General features: G+C 48.4%; 1 protein-coding gene across 2 annotated transcripts in view; it reads right to left on the reverse strand.

Annotated features, from left to right (window-relative positions):
* EEF1AKMT2 (EEF1A lysine methyltransferase 2) overlaps positions 1-9,386 on the reverse strand; it is an 86,123-nt gene extending 76,737 nt beyond the window's left edge. Inside the window, exon 1 of one of the 2 annotated variants that reach the window (XM_029610609.1) lies at positions 9,234-9,386. In XM_029610609.1, the coding sequence (XP_029466469.1) occupies positions 9,234-9,325 (92 nt within the window). In that variant the 5' untranslated portion in view covers positions 9,326-9,386. The remainder of the gene's footprint in view (positions 1-9,233) is intronic. The other variant, XM_029610610.1, reaches the window with a different exon arrangement.
* Between the last annotated feature and the right edge of the window lie 9,450 nt (positions 9,387-18,836).

Genomic DNA, 18,836 nt, shown 5'->3' on the forward strand with positions numbered 1-18,836 from the left:
TCTTTGTAAACTCTTAACTGTCGGGCCGAGACAGTAAAGTCCACGGAAGAGCGGGTGAATGCCTGCTCTCCCGGCGCGCGCACAGGCCACTCTCCTGTGCGCGCGATTCAGTATTCAAATTAGGGCCAGCGGTAAAAAGAGGCGCTAGGGACACTAGCGCGTCTCTAGCGCCCCTTTTTGGACAGGAGCGGCGGTCAGCGGGTTTGACAGCCGACGCTCAATTTTGCCGGGGTCGGTTCTCAAACCTGCTGACAGCCACGGGTTCGGAAACCAGATGCCGGCAAAATTGAGCGTCCGGTTTTCAACCCGCCAGCCGCGGGCCGAATTCAATTTTTTTTTTTTAAACTTTTCGTAACTTTCGGGACCTCTGACTTAATATCGTCATGATATTAAGTCGGAGGGTGCACAGAAAAGCAGTCTTTACTGCTTTCTGTGCACTTTCCCGGTGCCCGGAGAAATTTGCGCCTATCTTTGGATAGGCACTAATTTCTGAAAATAAAATGTGCGGTTTGGCTGCACATTTTCCTTTCTGAATCGCGCGGGAATACCTAATAGGGCCATCAACATGCATTTGCATGTTGCGGATGCTATTAGGTTTGGGGGACTTGGACACACGTTTTCGACCCCTTACTGAATAAGGGGTAACGCTAGCGCGTCGAAAACGCACGTCCAATCGTGGGTTAACAGTGCGCTCCGCTGGAGCGCACTGTACTGTATCGGCCTGTGTATTAGGTATTACCCACTTCATATACGCAGATGATGTTCAACTTCTGATTCCTATTAAAGATTCCTTTGCCGAAACCCTCAAATTAATTGAAGTCTATCTTTCCTCTATTAGACAACTTTAATCACACATGAAACTGATCCTGTTACATTTCTGCTCGTGGGCCAGCCGCAAACAGGTGTTTACCTTCGCGGTCAGAACCGCGGGAGATCTCGCATCTCTTTCTGCTACCGATGCGGCCCGGAGGCTGCCGATTTCCTTCACTCCTCGGCGCGGTATGGAGCTGCTCTTATCGGGACCCTTTCGCGACAGGGAGTGCCACCAACACCCTCTTCAGCTTCGCAGCCCGGACGCCACAAACACTAGCATCTCCTGTGGCAGAAAGCCGTTTTCAGCTGTTTGCTTCGCAGCCGGGAAGCCACCTCCCACGTTGGGGCCTGCGCAGAGGCCCAGATTCTTCCTGCACTGCTTGCGGCGAGGATGCCGCTCTCCATGGTTCTGACTTCCTGTTCCTGTTTTCCTAAAGCGCGGGCCGCGCCTCCTCCTGTGATATAAAGGGCCCGTGGATGGATATGCCCCTGGCTCCACCTAGACTCCTCCCTGGGCGTTTCCTGATCTTCAGCCCTATTTAAGGGCCTAGCTTCCAGTCCTTAGTTGCCTTCGCAAGGAGTTAGTCTCTTCAAGGATTTTTTGACTCCGCTCCTACTGGTATTTCCTGTTCTTCGTGGGATCCCTCATCGTTCTTCATGTTCCTAGTCTCTTCTGGATATCCCTTGTCTTCTCCTGATGTTCCGTGGTCTTCCTGATATTGTATGATGTTCCTTCCTGATGCTTCGTCTCCGCTTCTGCTTCCTGGACCCTTGGTTCCTCATTGCTACCTTTTCTGGCGTGCTATGTCATGTCTCGTCACCTCGTGGCATGAGCCTGTCTTCTCGTCTGCAGCGCAGGCCTCCGGAGGGTCAACTTTGCCTGAAGCCCAATCTTGTCTTGGTCCCTTACCCTGAATCTTGTCTCGGCCCTCGGATGTTCTTGTGGTTGCTCCGTCCATGCCTAAAACTCTGACTGAACCTGCTCTGTTCCAGAGGGGTCCATGACCAGCCATGGGCATCTGTGTAGGGCGCGTCTCGGTGCAGACTTCTACTGAATCTTCGCCATGTTCCAGCTTCATCTTTCATGTATTCGTCGGGAGTCTGCTTCGCACTCAAGTGTGGTCTGCGACCAGTCCCGTGGGTCCGCCCTATGGGGGACTGTGTAGGGCGCGCTGCGTCGCAGCCTCAACCCAGTACTAGACTTTGTTCCTGAACCTTGATCCTGAGTCTTCATACTCAAGCTTCTCGTCTGTGGCTTCACGTCTCCAAGTTCCTCGTCTTGAGTCTTCATGTTCCAGAGCCTTCGTCTGCCCTTGTCTCCTGTCCGGCCTGCTGCCTTTGCCGTTCCCAGTGGCAGGTCCGAAAGGGCTTGGAGTAGTCTGAGGACCACCCAGAGACCAACCTTGCATGGTTGGTCTCACTCAGGCTGTGCAGGTCGGCACAGCCTGGCTTCCTGGTCAGCCTAGGCTCGGACATGTCTCATCAGCCTCGGTACCACCCTGGAACCCTCTGGGATTGTGCTGAGGTACAAGGGCACACAATCTCCTTGGAAATGGAGCCACTCTCCTAGCGCTTCCTAACAGATCCTTAACCATCAATAAACTGAAATAATACTACTGAGTAGAAAAGGTACCTTAGACAAAAACTTCCAATTTAAGACTAATTTTATGCAGATTGACACTACAACCCAAGTTAGAGATTTAGGGATCATGTTAGATAATGAACTTAAACTGAAATCTGACATAAATCACAAAATTAAGGAAGGCTATTACAAACTTCATGTACTAAAACGGCTAAAATCACTACTAGAATTTACAACTTTCGAATCATTTTACAATCCTTAATATTCTCTATACTAGACTACTGTAATTCTCTCTTACTCTGTCTACCATCCATTTACATTCGACCTTTACAGTTATTGGAGAGTGCAACTGCAAGAGTCCTGTGCAGCAGAAAAAAATATGATCACATGACACCAACACTCATCGACCTTCACTGGCTCCCAATCAAATCCAGAATCGATTACAAATGTTACCGAGCGGGGGCGCTGCGGAGCGATCCCGCTAGGGTTTTAGTGTGCCCTTGGGCTCCTGGCACAACCCCGCACCAAGGGTAGGTGAGCGTGGACCCGGCCCCCAGCCGGACCTGCATGCCTCGGGAACCAACATGTGGAATGTTGGAGATGAACGGTCCTCCGACCGTTCCCAGCCCTTTCGGACCTGCCGCTGGGATGGCACAAGGCAGCAGGCCGGACACGGGACGTGGGCAGACGAAGGTTCATAGCAGGAGACGAAGACTGGAGAACCATAGACGTAGACAGACGCTGAAGCAGGATACCATGGACGTAGACGGACGCTGAAGCAGGATACCGTGGACATGGACGCTGACACAAACAGGAGGGATGACGATGGCACTGTCCCTCAGGGCACCCTACACAGCCAGCACGGCTGGACTGGTCGTGGACCACCCTGTCCCACAACCGCGGGAGCGGAAGCAGCGCAGGGAAGGCAATATGCTGCAAACGCAGTCCGGGGAATATACTGCACTCCTGGCAGTCAAAAGCAGGTGCTGCACTCCTGGCAGCCGAAAGCAGGCGCTGCACTCCTGGCAGCCGAAAGCAGGATCAAGGCATCAAAAGACAAGGCAGGTACTGCACTCCTGGCAGCCTACCACAAGTTCAAGCAACAAAGTAGAGGCGGGTACAAACACTATGGAACATCAAGGAACATCAGGGCATGCAAGACAAGGACATGAAGCTGGAGGAGAGTCCAGGGCCAGACGGAGCGCTGGAAGCGAAGACAACCAGAGTCTTGTAACTCCATGCAAGGCAAAGTATAAATGCAGAAGCAAGGCTTTTATAGTCCAGAAACAGGCAACTCCCTGGGAGGAGTCTAGCTGGTCCGCCCCTCGCTGGCCCTATAGCTGTGGAGAGGAGCCGCGGGCTTGCCCCTAGGAGAAGGGCATGGCCAGAACCAGGAAGTCCAAACACACATAGGCAGCCTCAGGCAGGCCCCTGGAACAACGAGGCCTCCCAGGCCCTGGAGGCAATCCTGGACACTTGCTCAAGCGAGGCCCTGGCTTCAGAGCGGCTTCCAAGGAAAAGGTAAGATGCCTCCTGAGGGGCAGCCACAGGAGGGATCGTAACAACAAAGTCTTATGCCTAATCCACAAATTCATATACTATGATAGCACTGAATGGTAGGGGTGTGCATTCGGATTGACCGCATTAGTAAAACGCAACTCATATTTTTTTTTTACTTAAAAAATTGATTCGACATAAACGATCGGATTTCCCACATATCGAACATAGATATGTTCGATATGTGGGAAATCGCGATTGTTGAGCCAAAATAAAAATATAAACCCCCTCACCCTCCTTAATCCCCCCCCCGACTTACCACAACTCCCTGGTGATGGAGCGAGGAGTGAGGACGCCATTTCTGCAATCCTTGGCGAGAAGCATGTGACGTCGGTGGCACGTCGAGTGACGCGGCGTCACGTGATTCCCGGCTCGTTCGCGCCGGACGGCTCGTTCGGCCCAAAAAGAACTTTTGGCCAGCTTGAGGGGGTCAGGAGGCCCCCCCAAGCTGGCCAAAAGTTCTTTTTGGGCCGAACGAGCCGTCCGGCGCGAACTTGCCGGGAATCACGTGACGTCGGCGTCACGTGATTCCCGGCTCGTTCGCGCCGGACGGCTCGTTCGGCCCAAAAAGAACTTTTGGCCAGCTTGGGGGGGTCAGGAGGCCCCCCCAAGCTGGCCAAAAGTTCTTTTTGGGCCGAACGAGCCGTCCGGCGCGAACGAGCCGGGAATCACGTGGCGCCGCGTCACTCAGACGCGACGTCACGTGATTCCCGGCAAGTTCGCGCCGGACGGCTCGTTCGGCCCAAAAAGAACTTTTGGCCAGCTTGAGGGGGTCAGGAGGCCCCCCCAAGCTGGCCAAAAGTTCTTTTTGGGCCGAACGAGCCGTCCGGCGCGAACTTGCCGGGAATCACGTGACGTCGGCGTCACGTGATTCCCGGCTCGTTCGCGCCGGACGGCTCGTTCGGCCCAAAAAGAACTTTGGCCAGCTTGGGGGGGTCAGGAGGCCCCCCCAAGCTGGCCAAAAGTTCTTTTTGGGCCGAACGAGCCGTCCGGCGCGAACGAGCCGGGAATCACGTGACGCCGCGTCACTCGACGTGCCACCGACGTCACATGCTTCTCGCCAAGGATTGCAGAAATGACGTCCTCACTCCTCGCTCGATCACCAGGGAGTTGTGGTAAGTCTGGGGGGGGGATTAAGGAGGGTGAGGGGGTTTAAATTTTTTTTTTGCACATATGTACATATACCCAACTCATTGGATTTTTTTTATGTCCATATTGGCCGCAAGTGGGACCCCCTTTCGGACATAAAAAATATGAACATAAAATTTTGCTCTGCACATCCCTACTGAATGGCTTAATGCCTCAATTCACTTACACACCCTGAAAGAAACTTAAGGACCGCCAACAAAGATCTATTATCAGTCTCATCCATTCGATCTGCTCACTTATCAGAAGTCAGAAAAAAAGCCTTTTCTATCAAAGGCCCAAAATTTTGGAATCAATTACAGTGTGAACTCAGGATACAAAAGACCTTAAAGCCTTTAAGAAGACATTAAAAACTTGGCTCTTGAAAAAAGCATATATTGTGGGAACGCTGGAGGCGGTCACATCTCTGGGATTTCGTGTACCCTTGGGCCACGACACCGCCACAGAGGAGCTCCAGCAAGCGCCGTGGCAGGTGAGGAGTGTCCAAGCATGGGCTGAAAGTGCGGGAATACTGGACCCAGACCACTGCCGAACCTGTACGCAGCAAGAGACCCAACAACGCAATGTTGGTCTCTGAAGTAGTCCTCCAACCACTTGATAGCTCTTTCGGACCTGCCACACGGGAGCAGCAACTGCGACAGGACGGACAGTGGCTGAAGGACGAAAACATCAATGAAGACGAAGACTCAGGATACATGAGGACTTCACAGAAACTAGGTTACATGAAGAGTCGAGACGAAGACTTGAAGGGCTGAGACGAGACTCAGGGTATCCAATGAAGGGACAAAGTCTTGTAGGCTAAAACGAGCCTTGGTATACAGAGGACTCAGAAAGATTCACAAGGTTGAAGTTATCCGGTGGAATTCTGAAGTGATACTACCACATCACGTGCCCTACACTACCAAGCAAGGCAGGTCACGGACCACGTTTTGAGGTCTCCCAAGACAGGTTGCTTGAAGATCCAGGATGAAGACATGAAGACTCAAGCGAGGCCTGAACCAAGACACACCCACCCGGCCAATCAAAGCAAGGCAGACACGCCAGGATGGACAGGAAAGCAGAGTTCATATTAAGACAAAGGCAGGGGCAAGAGGTTCTGAGGATCTGGACAGGATACACGATGAGGAGAAGACTTCAGGGTCCAGCGGCTCCGAGAAGCTCAATGAAGTCGGAAAATAACCTGAAGCTTGAAGATAAAACCGGGGTTCTGGCTAAGGAAGCCCTCAGGATCCAGGGGTTCGTATGCGACTCGGCGCGTAGTTCGAGCGGTCTCTGAGTATGGACGCTGATGCTAGGAAGAATAAAAGTTGGGATCATCTGGAGTATTGCACTGCCCAGATGAAGAGCTGTTGCGACCGTCGCTGCCCGACGTCTCCACTCCGCCCTCCTTACCTCTTCGGCGACTCCCTCTTTGGTTGATGGACGTTTGGCTACTGCAGCGTTATCTTGCTGACCTCCTCCGGCGTCCCCGGACCAGCTAGACGCTGCCTTCCGCCATGTTCTCCTGAGGCCTAAGGGCACGTGCGGCCCCAACTCAAGTATCAGCTGTGGCGCGAACCTCGGGGGCATCCCCCTGAGATGACATCTTAATCACAAGATATTTAAGATCTCTTGTTTTGCTAGCTATTCGAGTTAGCAAAGGGTTTCCTACCTAGCTGCCTCCAGGTATCGCTGCGGATGGGATTTGCTCTCTGCTTACCTTGCTACTCTGCCTCCTTGGACTTTACCAGGGGTACCCGCTCCTCGGGGGCCTCGCTCTCTCTCTTGCTTTTCAGGTCGCATTCTGGAACCGGTACTCGCTCCTTGAGGGCTCACGTTCCCGGACCTGCTACCAAATGTAACTTCTGCCAGGAAGTCACCACTGCCTACAACACCAGTGAGTTACCATCTCTCTCTCAGAGCTTTCCCTGGAAGCAGGTACTCACTCCTCGAAGGCCTACTTCATTCCAGCTCCTGGGCTGTTCCAAGAGACTATTGTGTGAGTGTTACCATCAAGGTTCTGTTCCTAAACTCTGCATACCCTGCCTACTCACTATCTCAGTTTCTCTACAGCTCAGCCATCCTGGGATCGCTGTTCCAGTACCTGAGAAACTACAGCCCAGCCGGGCTCTTCCAGCTCACTACTGCCACCTCTGGTGATTCAATATACTGTTTAATAAAAGAACTAAGTGTGTGTCTGTCTCCATACTCTGAGCCTGACCGGTGGCCCCTCTTGGGATCTTCCCCCGTGGGTGTGGTCATCTGCCACTGGCCCAAGGATCCACCCACAATTATCACAAATAACAACAAGAGCATCTGAAGACCTGAAGAACGGAACATCAGCAGATCTGGGAAGAGTGAAGACATCAGGACAACTGAAACTGAAAAGACAAAGACGCAGGGTCACACAAGAGACCGTGACGAAGATGAAGACAAGAGACCATGGACAAAGAACATCTGGACGAAGACACAGAATCCCACGAAGAATGGAATGCCAATGAGAAGCTGGGCATGAGAGGAGTCCAAAGGAGGACTGGTTCCTTGCGAAGGCGAGGAAGTGAAGCCAGGCCCTTTTTATAGTGCTGAAGAGAAACTCCCTTGATGATATCAGAGGTGGATCACTCCTTCACTGGCCCTTTAAGAAGGAAGAGGAGGCACGGCCCCGCACCTTAGGAGGAGTGCAGGACCCTGGAGAGCGAGGTCCCTGCCACTGAAGACTGCAGGAGGAGGAGCAGGCCCCGAAGCAGGCCCCAGCCAAAGACAGCCTCCCAAGCCGCAGGAGGTGAACTGAGGGCGGCTCTCCAGTGCAGGAAAGCCCGAGGATGAAGGCTCCTTGCCCCCGGGGGGGAGCAAGGTATGTTGGCGGCCTCCGTGCCACATAGGAAAGCTGTCTGCGGCCTCCTGGCCACATGGAGGCACGGCGGCAAGGCCCGCCGTGCAGCAGCTGAGCAGGGGCGGTCTCCCCACCGCAGTAAAAACATAAGAAATTGCCATGCTGGGTCAGACCAAGGGTCCATCAAGCCCAGCATCCTGTTTCCAACAGAGGCCAAAACCAGGCCACAAGAACCTGGCAATTACCCAAACACTAAGAAGATCCCATGCTACTGATGCAATTAATAGCAGTGGCTATTCCCTAAGTGAACTTAATTAATAGCAGGTAATGGACTTCTCCTCCAAGAACTTATCCAATCCTTTTTTGAACCCAGCTACACTAACTGCACTAACTACATCCTCTGGCAACAAATTCCAGAGCTTTATTGTGCGGCTCCAGCTGCGTGAGGAATGCGTCGGCGGCCTCTGGGCCATGCAAAGATGGCTTCTGAGGCCTCCTGGTAGCAGACCAAAGAAGCGACACTGGCGGCTCCGTGCCGCACGCGGCAGCGAGAATATTGGCGGCTTCCTAGCCGCATAGAGTGCAGCAGCGCGGCTCTGGCCAGGGAAGAGAAGCAGAGAAGAGGTGACAGACTGCCAAGGGGCAGGATCGCAACAGTTTACAACCTGCGATCAGACTCTATCTTAGCTCTTTTTAAGTTTTTATTTTTACTGTTTATTTTATATTACTGTATTAGAACACTTCGTTTATAACTTTTTATTTTAAGATCCTTCTTAATGCTTCTACTTATTTTCTGTTTTTGTTTGTATTATATTTTGCTGGGCTTGATGGACCCTTGGTCTGACCCAGTATGGCATTTTCTTATGTAATTTAATACTTTTATGACCATGTTTTATTATTCTGTACACCGTGAAGATCGCATTACAGATTAACGGTATATAAAAGTATGCAGCGCTCTGCTCTAGACTCAGTCCTCCTCTCCCTTCATCCCTCAAGACTCTCTCCCCTCACTTCCACACACTATCACCATCATCCTCCACCCCTCTTCCCTCCCTTCAGCCCCACCCAGACTCTCTCCCCTCACTCTCACTCACTTCCACACACTATCACCATCATCCTCCACCCCTCTTCCCTCCCTTCAGCCCCACCCAGACTCTCTTCTCTCTCCATCCACCCCTTTCTCTCCCTGTTCTACCCTTGATTCCCTTCCTCGCGCCTCTCGCCTTCCCGATTAGCGCATGCGCATTGCTCAAAGCTTCCCGCCATAGTCAGACCAATTAGAGAGCAGGGTTCCCGCGCTGCCTGTGACGTCACAGCACTCACAAGCCTCTGGTGCCCAGGCGAGACGAGGAGAACGACTCTTGCGATTCGCTGCCGGGCGCAGAGAGCGCAGGCTGCCGGCCCTCCGTGCCCATTGCGGCCTGTACCTCAGGGGGCGGGGCTTCGGCTCGCGCTTCCGACAACCCGCTCTCGTGCCTCCGGCGCCCCGCCCTCTTTCTGTCTCGCACTTCCGGCGCCCGGCCCTCGGTTCTTTCTGCTCGCACGTGCGGTGCCCAGGCCTTGGTTCTCTTTCTACCTCATCCTTCCTGTGCCTCTGCTGCGATACCTGAAACCTGCACTAGCATCGGAGCAGAACATTTGCAGTTTTTCGCATTTCCATCACTCGCACTCCTTTCTGATCGCTCTCACTCTTCCATCCCCATTACACCCCCTCATATTTCATTCTCCTTACTGCTTCCCTTCCCCATCACTCAGCCTCTCATCTGATCCCCTTCACTGCCTCATCCTCCTTCCATGCCCTCCCCTCCTGTCCCCATCACACACCCTCCTATCTGATCTCCCTCAGTGCCTCCCATCCTTCTCTACTCGCCCATTTCATTCTCCTCCGTGCTTCCCATCTCCTTTACACACCCTCTACTCTGCTTCCCTGTAGTGTCTCTTATCCTCCTTCCTTGCCCTCCCGTCCCCATCACACAGCCTCTGATCTGATCGCCCTTAGTGCCCCTATTCTCCTAAATCCCATTTCATCGTCTCCCCGCGCTAATCTCCCTCTGTACTCCCATCCCACATCCTATCTGATCTCCCTCAGTGCCTCCAATCCTTCTCTACTCGCCCATTTCATTCTCCTCCGTGCTTCCCATCCCCATTACACACCCTCTACTCTGCTTCCCTGTAGTGCCTCTTATCCTCCTTCCATGCCCTCCCCTCCTGTCCCCATCACACAGCCTCTGATCTGATCGCCCTTAGTGCCCCCATTCTCCTATATCCCATTTCATCGTCTCCCCGCGCTAATCTCCCTCTACTCCCATCCCACATCCTATCTGATCTCCCTCAGTGCCTCCCATCCTTCTCTACTTGCCCATTTCATTCTCCTCTGTGCTTCCCATCCCCATTACACACCCTCTACTCTGCTTCCCTGTAGTGCCTCTTATCCTCCTTCCTTGCCCTCCCATCTCAAACACACACCACTCATCCCCTCCTCTCTGATCTTCCTCAGTGCCTCCCATCCTTCTATACCCTCCCATTTCATCCTGTCTCCCATCTCCATCACATACCCACCTCTCTCATCTTCCTCAGTAGCTCCTCATCCCCATTACGCATACTACTACTAAACATTTCTATAGTGCTACAACATACTGTACAAACATGTAAAAAGACAGTCTGCTCAGCAGAATTTATAATTTATTTTATTTATTTATTTAAAGTTTTTCTATACCGGCATTCGTGATTAAAAATCACATCATGCTGGTTTACATATAACAGGGGGAGTGCGTCAAATAACAGAACATTAACAAGTGCGAAGGTCATAAAGTTACATTAGAACAGGCTAAAGTCTAACTGTGGGAAAGAATTGAAGCAAGAAAACTGATCAGTTAAGGAATAAATATTTACATTATATTGTGAAGTCTCTTAGAGGATGTAGTTGTCTAATCTAATAACATAAACATACAGGACAAGAGACTTGGGATATTGCATAAAGCAAGACAATGGTTAACATAAGAACATAAGAAAATGCCATACTGGGTCAGACCAAGGGTCCATCAAGCCCAGCATCCTGTTTCCAACAGTGGCCAATCCAGGCCATAAGAACCTGGCAAGTACCCAAAAACTAAGTCTATTCCATGTAACCACTGCTAATGGCAGTGGCTATTCTCTAAGTGAACTTAATAGCAGGTAATGGACTTCTCCTCCAAGAACTTATCCAATCCTTTTTTAAACACAGCTATACTAACTGCACTAACCACATCCTCTGGCAACAAATTCCAGAGTTTAATTGTGCGTTGAGTAAAAAAGAACTTTCTCCGATTAGTTTTAAATGTGCCCCATGCTAACTTCATGGAGTGCCCCCTAGTCTTTCTACTATCCGAAAGAGTAAATAACCGATTCACATCTACCCGTTCTAGACCTCTCATGATTTTAAACACCTCTATCATATCCCCCCTCAGCCGTCTCTTCTCCAAGCTGAAAAGTCCTAACCTCTTTAGTCTTTCCTCATAGGGGAGTTGTTCCATTCCCCTTATCATTTTGGTAGCCCTTCTCTGTACCTTCTCCATCGCAATTATATCTTTTTTGAGATGCGGCGACCAGAATTGTACACAGTATTCAAGGTGCGGTCTCACCATGGAGCGATACAGAGGCATTATGACATTTTCCGTTTTATTCATCATTCCTTTTCTAATAATTCCCAACATTCTGTTTGCTTTTTTGACTGCCGCAGCACACTGCACCGACGATTTCAATGTGTTATCCACTATGACACCTAGATCTCTTTCTTGGGTTGTAGCACCTAATATGGAACCCAACATTGTGTAATTATTGCATGGGTTATTTTTCCCTATATGCATCACCTTGCACTTATCCACATTAAATTTCATCTGCCATTTGGATGCCCAATTTTCCAGTCTCACAAGGTCTTCCTGCAATTTATCACAATCTGCTTGTGATTTAACTACTCTGAACAATTTTGTGTCATCTGCAAATTTGATTATCTCACTCGTCGTATTTCTTTCCAGATCATTTATAAATATATTGAACAGTAAGGGTCCCAATACAGATCCCTGAGGCACACCACTGTCCACTCCCTTCCACTGAGAAAATTGCCCATTTAATCCTACTCTCTGTTTCCTGTCTTTTAGCCAGTTTGCAATCCACGAAAGGACATCGCCACCTATCCCATGACTTTTTACTTTATCTAGAAGCCTCTCATGAGGAACTTTGTCAAACGCCTTCTGAAAATCCAAGAATACTATATCTACCGGTTCACCTTTATCCACATGTTTATTAACTCCTTCAAAAAAGTGAAGCAGATTTGTGAGGCAAGACTTGCCCTGGGTAAAGCCATGCTGACTTTGTTCCATTAAACCATGTCTTTCTATATGTTCTGTGATTTTGATGTTTAGAACACTTTCCACTATTTTTCCTGGCACTGAAGTCAGGCTAACCGGTCTGTAGTTTCCCGGATCGCCCCTGGAGCCCTTTTTAAATATTGGGGTTACATTTGCTATCCTCCAGTCTTCAGGTACAATGGATGATTTTAATGATAAGTTACAAATTTTTACTAATAGGTCTGAAATTTCATTTTTTAGTTCCTTCGGAACTCTGGGGTGTATACCATCCAGTCCAGGTGATTTACTACTCTTCAGTTTGTCAATCAGGCCTACCACATCTTCTAGGTTCACCGTGATTTGATTCAGTCCATCTGAATCATTACCCATGAAAACCTTCTCCATTACGGGTACCTCCCCAACATCCTCTTCAGTAAACACCGAAGCAAAGAAATCTTTTAATCTTTCCGCGATGGCCTTATCTTCTCTAAGTGCCCCTTTAACCCCTCGATCATCTAACGGTCCAACTGACTCCCTCACAGGCTTTCTGCTTCGGATATATTTAAAAAAGTTTTTACTGTGAGTTTTTGCCTCTACAGCCAACTTCTTTTCAAATTCTCTCTTAGCCTGTCTTATCAATGTCTTACATTTAACTTGCCAATGTTTATGCTTTATCCTATTTTCTTCTGTTGGATCCTTCTTCCAATTTTTGAATGAAGATCTTTTGGCTAAAATAGCTTCTTTCACCTCCCCTTTTAACCATGCCGGTAATCGTTTTGCCTTCTTTCCACCTTTCTTAATGTGTGGAATACATCTGGACTGTGCTTCTAGGATGGTACTTTTTAACAATGACCACGCCTCTTGTACATTTTTTACTTTTGTAGCTGCTCCTTTCAGTTTTTTTCTAACAATTTTTCTCATTTTATCAAAGTTTCCCTTTTGAAAGTTTAGCACGAGAGCCTTGGATTTGCACACTGTTCCTTTTCCAGTCATTAAATCAAATTTGATCATATTATGATCACTATTGCCAAGCGACCCCACCACCGTTACCTCTCTCACCAAGTCCTGTGCTCCACTGAGAATTAGATCTAAAATTGCTCCCTCTCTCGTCGGTTCCTGAACCAATTGCTCCATAAAGCTATCATTTATTCCATCCAGGAACTTTATCTCTCTGGTGTGACCCGATGATACATTTACCCAGTCTATATTGGGGTAATTGAAGTCTCCCATTATTACTGCACTACCAATTTGGTTAGCTTCCCTAATTTCTCTTAGCATTTCAATGTCCATCTCACCATGTTGACCAGGTGGACGGTAGTATACCCCTATCACTGTAGTCTTCCCTGACACACAAGGGATTTCTACCCATAAAGATTCAATTTTGTATTTAGTCTCATGCAGGATGGTTATCCTGTTGGACTCTATGCTATCCCGGACATAAAGCGCCACACCTCCTCCCGACTGCTACTCTCTGTCATTGCGATATAATTTGTACCCTGGTATAGCACTGTCCCATTGGTTATCCTCTTTCCACCATGTCTCTGAGATGCCAGTTAAGTCTATGTCATCATTTACTGCTATACATTCTAATTCTCCCATCTTACTTCTTAGACTTCTGGCATTACCATACAAACATTTCAAAGTTTGTTTTTTGTTTGTATTTTTATTCTGTTTTTTAATTGATAGGGATAAGTTAGAATTTTTTAGCTCAGGTGAGTTTTTAGTTACAGGCACTTGGACTACTTTTCTAATTATTGGAACCTCACTGTCGGGATGCCCTAATTCTAATGCATCATTAGTATCCTTTAAAGATACCTCTCTCCGAACCATGCGCTGCTGAGCGACTGTCGGCTTTCCCCTTTGTTCTAGTTTAAAAGCTGCTCTATCTCCTTTTTAAAGGTTAGCGCCAGCAGTCTGGTTCCACCCTGGTTAAGGTGGAGCCCATCCCTTTGGAAGAGACTCCCCCTTCCCCAAAAGGTTCCCCAGTTCCTAACAAAACTGAATCCCTCTTCCTTGCACCATCGTCTCATCCACGCATTGAGACTCCGGAGCTCTGCCTGCCTCTGGTGACCTGCGCGTGGAACAGGGAGCATTTCAGAGAAAGCCACCCTGGAGGTTCTGGATTTAATCTTTCTACCTAAGAGCCTAAATTTGGCTTCCAGAACCTCCCTCCCACATTTTCCTATGTCGTTGGTGCCCACGTGTACCACGACAGCCGGCTCCTCCCCAGCACTGTCTAAAATCCTATCTAGGTGACGCGTGAGGTCCGCCACCTTCGCACCAGGTAGGCATGTTACCAGGCGATCCTCACGCCCACCAGCCACCCAGCTATCTACATTCCTAATAATCGAATCACCAACTATGACGGCCGACCTAACCCTTCCCTCCTGGGCAGTAGGCCTTGGGGAGATATCCTCAGTGCGAAAGGACAATGCATCACCTAGAGAGCAGGTCCTTGCTACAGGATCCTTTCCTGCTACACCTGGTTGGTGCTCTCCCATCATGAGACCTTCTTCCTCCAAGGCAGCACCAGGGCTGCCAGTCTGAAGTTGGGACTTGACTACTATGTCCCTGAAGGTCTCATCTATATACCTCTCTGTCTGCCTCAGCTCCTCCAGGTCTGCCACTCTAGCCTCCAGAGATCGGACTTGTTCTCTGAGAGCCAGGAGCTCTTTGCATCGCATGCACATGTACAACTTCTCACCGGTGGGTAAAAAATCGTACATGTGACACTCGATGCAAAAGACTGGGAAGCCCCCCTCTTGCTGCTGGACTGCTGCCTTCATCTCAATTTTGATCAGTTCCTAGTTAAGTTTTAGTTTGCTATGGGAGTAGGAATGTGTCTAACTTCCTTTAAATGTATTAGTGAATTCACTATTTGTCTGGTAGTGGCCTACCGGGGTCTGATCGAAGATCTCAATAAAGTTTTTGTTGATTTTCTTTTTTTTTTTGTGAAAGTGGCACCTGCCTATAAATTAAGGGATGAGCTAGGGGTGGGAAGGTTGGGAAATACAAACAGTCTAACTTCAGTTAGTCAGCCTGAGTGACTCACTGCTCCCTTGATTATTCAAACCCAATCACACTACCTCAACACCTTTCCAAGGTGAGTAACTGAGCTGAACTATTCAACTTTTTTTACTTTGGTATATACTGCTCCTAGCTTATTTCTAGCTTCTGGCTACTTTTTTGTGGTGTTTTTTTTGTTTTTTGTGGTTTTTTTTCAATACAATGTACTCAGTATTAAAAACAAACAGTCAGCTCTTTAAAAGTCTGCAGAACACTCAGTTCTGCAGACTTTTAAAAATAAACACACTATCTACTGCTACCTTATTGACTGACTAAAAATACAAACAGTCTAACTTGTTTATTCACTGCCTACCTACTGCTACCTTATTGACTGACTATTTAAAAATGCAAACAGTCTAACTTGTTTTTTCACTGCCTTTCTGACTATTAAAGACACAAACACACTAAATAATATTCCCAAATAGTTAACTTTGCCCCAATACTTTTAAAAAAGTCAATGTCCCAAGCAAAAACTTACTGATTCCTTTCAGCCACCAGCAAGGTGATCCTCTCCTCTCAGTGTTTCCACAGAAACCATCTCTCTCCACAGTACTGCTTCACTGGAACCAGGTACTCGCTCCTCGAGGGCCTGCCCTCTGCTCCGGTGCCAGACCTCTCGTCTAGTGGAATCTCTGCTACTGCTACGTGAGTACAATACAACTGAGTCTCTCTGTTCTAAGGGATCAGGTACTCACTCCTCGAAGGCCTGCTCTCTCTGTCTCGGAGCTTCTCCTGTTTCTACATTGGGACTCTGAATGTTAATCTTATTGTGTGCTCATAACTCTCAGTCTCTTTCCAGCACAGCACAGCCTAGCAGAGGATCCGCTGTTCCAGCGTCCTGTGTGAGAAGAGCCCAGCTGGGCTCTACACCACTACTCACTACTGCCACCTCTGGTGGCCATTCAAACTGTTTAATAAAAGATTCAAATCTGTGTTTGCCTGTCCAGAGTCTAGCCTGACACCGTGGTCCCTCACGAGACTGCCCCCGTGGGCGTGGTCAGCTGCCACAGTGTCCAAGGATCCACCCAAACACCATTAACCATAACAGGTACCAGGACAAGCTGCGTGTCCAAGGAGATGACCTAAGAGAGTATTTTTGCTGTGAAGTGGGGACCTCTTCCACTAGGATTCCCGGATAGCCGCTGGGTGAGCTTTGTGCATTAAATATCATCATGGGGCTCTACCCAGATGCCTGAATATAAGGACACCTACCTACCTAGAACTACACTTCTACCAGCATGTTAGATGTAACTTCAACATTATTGACAAATGTACTTTCATTTTTTATTACAAATCAGTAAACTCTTATTTTCACACTCAGATCCTGGTCCTGTCTGATTTATCATAGCCTGTCACCTCATGAGATGCACCTACAGTCTACACACACACTGGGAGCAGCATAACATCATCTGGGCGACAAGCGAGAACTTACCCCCATAAAAAGAATCACCTCCAGGGATCAAGAGTTATCAATGGGATGGAATTTACCAGCCAGAGCAGTCCTGAAGAGAAATAAATGTTTGTGTGCCCTTGGGGTTAAAACCCCACTAAAGATTACACAGCTGATTGGTGCTATGCCGGGGGCACCATTGATTGGCTCTTGAGATGCTTGGTCTTCCCCACGATAGACCAGCGCTTGTTTGACCAGGCTTTTAGTGTCCGGTTATGGTTGTGAGACCGGACCTCTCAGACTGTCAGTGTATGTCCTAGTTCCATTTCCAGAGATGTAATAGCTATGGAGCTATCCATCCCCTTTGCCCTCCTGCCACCTAGGAGAGCTGGAATTGGTTGCTCATGCCCTTTCTATCCAGCCATTTTATGTTTTAAGGTGTGGTTAGAGTCAGATCAGAGCAGACCCAGAACAGGAAAGATGCAGATTTTTGTCTCTCCCTGGTGAGGCCTCCCTGCCTCTTCAGTTTTCCTTTATAGAGGGGTTTCACAATGCATGACCTGCCAGTGGATCCTAGATATTTAGTTTCAGCAGAGGTATTTTTTGGCCTGTTTGGAATCTTGCACTCCTTGACTGAAGACCAGTGAGTCCGTTCACACCCTGAAAGAGGCAAGCACCTGTGACAGGCTTGGCTATGTGAAGGCTGGAAGGACTCAGTCCACAAAGGGATTTGTGTTTCACCCTACTCATTTGGGAAAGTTCATCTTCTCAGAGCACAGGGATTGAAGATCCGTGAGCCCAGGCAAGCACCTGTGACAGGCACCGCTGTGTGAGAAGCTTGAAGGCTGGAAGAACTCTACCATAGAAGTGATTGTAGTTCACCCTGCTCTCTTGGGGAAGGTCATCCTCACAGGGGCTGAAGATCCGTGAGCCCATTTGCTCCATAAATGTGGCAAGCAGAATATGAGTCTAAGAAGGGTTTTGTAGAAGAAGAAATATTTCTTTTGTTGTGAGGAGGCTTTTTGGCCACCCCTCCTCAATGGGAGCTTCACTGGATCAGCAGATCCCTAACATCAGACTTTTCAACTCGAGGAATCACCTATGCGGAATAACTAAAGGCGTCAAGTAAGAGCAGAGAGACCCCCATCTGGATCTCCACAAGGATAAGAACATAAGAAAATGCCATACTGGGTCAGACCAAGGGTCCATCAAGCACAGCATCCTGTTTCCAACAGTGGCCAATCCAGGCCATAAGAACCTGGCAAGTATCCAAAAACTAAGTCTATTCCATGTTACTATTGCTAATGGCAGTGGCTATTCTCTAAGTGAACTTAATAGCAGGTAATGGACTTCTCCTCCAAGAACTTATCCAATCCTTTTTTAAACACAGCTATATTAACTGCACTAACCACATTCTCCGGCAACAAATTCCAGAGTCTAATTGTGCGTTGAGTAAAAAAGAACTTTCTCCGATTAGTTTTAAATGTGCCCCATGTTAACTTCATGGAGTGCCCCCTAGTCTTTCTACTATCCGAAAGAGTAAATAACCGATTCACATATACCCGTTCTAGACCTCTCATGATTTTAAACACCTCTATCATATCCCCCCTCAGTCGTCGCTTCTCCAAGCTGAAAAGTCCTAACCTCTTTAGTCTTTCCTCATAGGGGAGTTGTTCCATTCCCCTTATCATTTTGGTAGCCCTTCTCTGTACCTTCTCCATCCCAATTATATCTTTTTTGAGATGCGGCGACCAGAATTGTACACAGTATTCAAGGTGCGGTCTCAAAATGGAGCGATACAGAGGCATTATGACATTTTCCGTTTTATTCACCATTCCCTTTCTAATAATTCCCAACATTCTGTTTGCTTTTTTGACTGTCGCAGCACACTGTACCGACGATTTCAATGTGTTATCCACTATGACACCTAGATCTCTTTCTTGGGTTGTAGTACCTAATATGGAACCCAACATTGTGTAATTATAGCATGGGTTATTTTTCCCTATATGCATCACCTTGCACTTATCCAAATTAAATTTCATCTGCCATTTGGATGCCCAATTTTCCAGTCTCACAAGTTCTTCCTGCAATTTATCACAATCTGCTTGTGATTTAACTACTCTGAACAATTTTGTGTCATCTGCA

This window comes from Rhinatrema bivittatum, chromosome 7 (assembly GCF_901001135.1).
Source record: "Rhinatrema bivittatum chromosome 7, aRhiBiv1.1, whole genome shotgun sequence".
In the NCBI taxonomy this organism is placed as follows: domain Eukaryota; kingdom Metazoa; phylum Chordata; class Amphibia; order Gymnophiona; family Rhinatrematidae; genus Rhinatrema; species Rhinatrema bivittatum.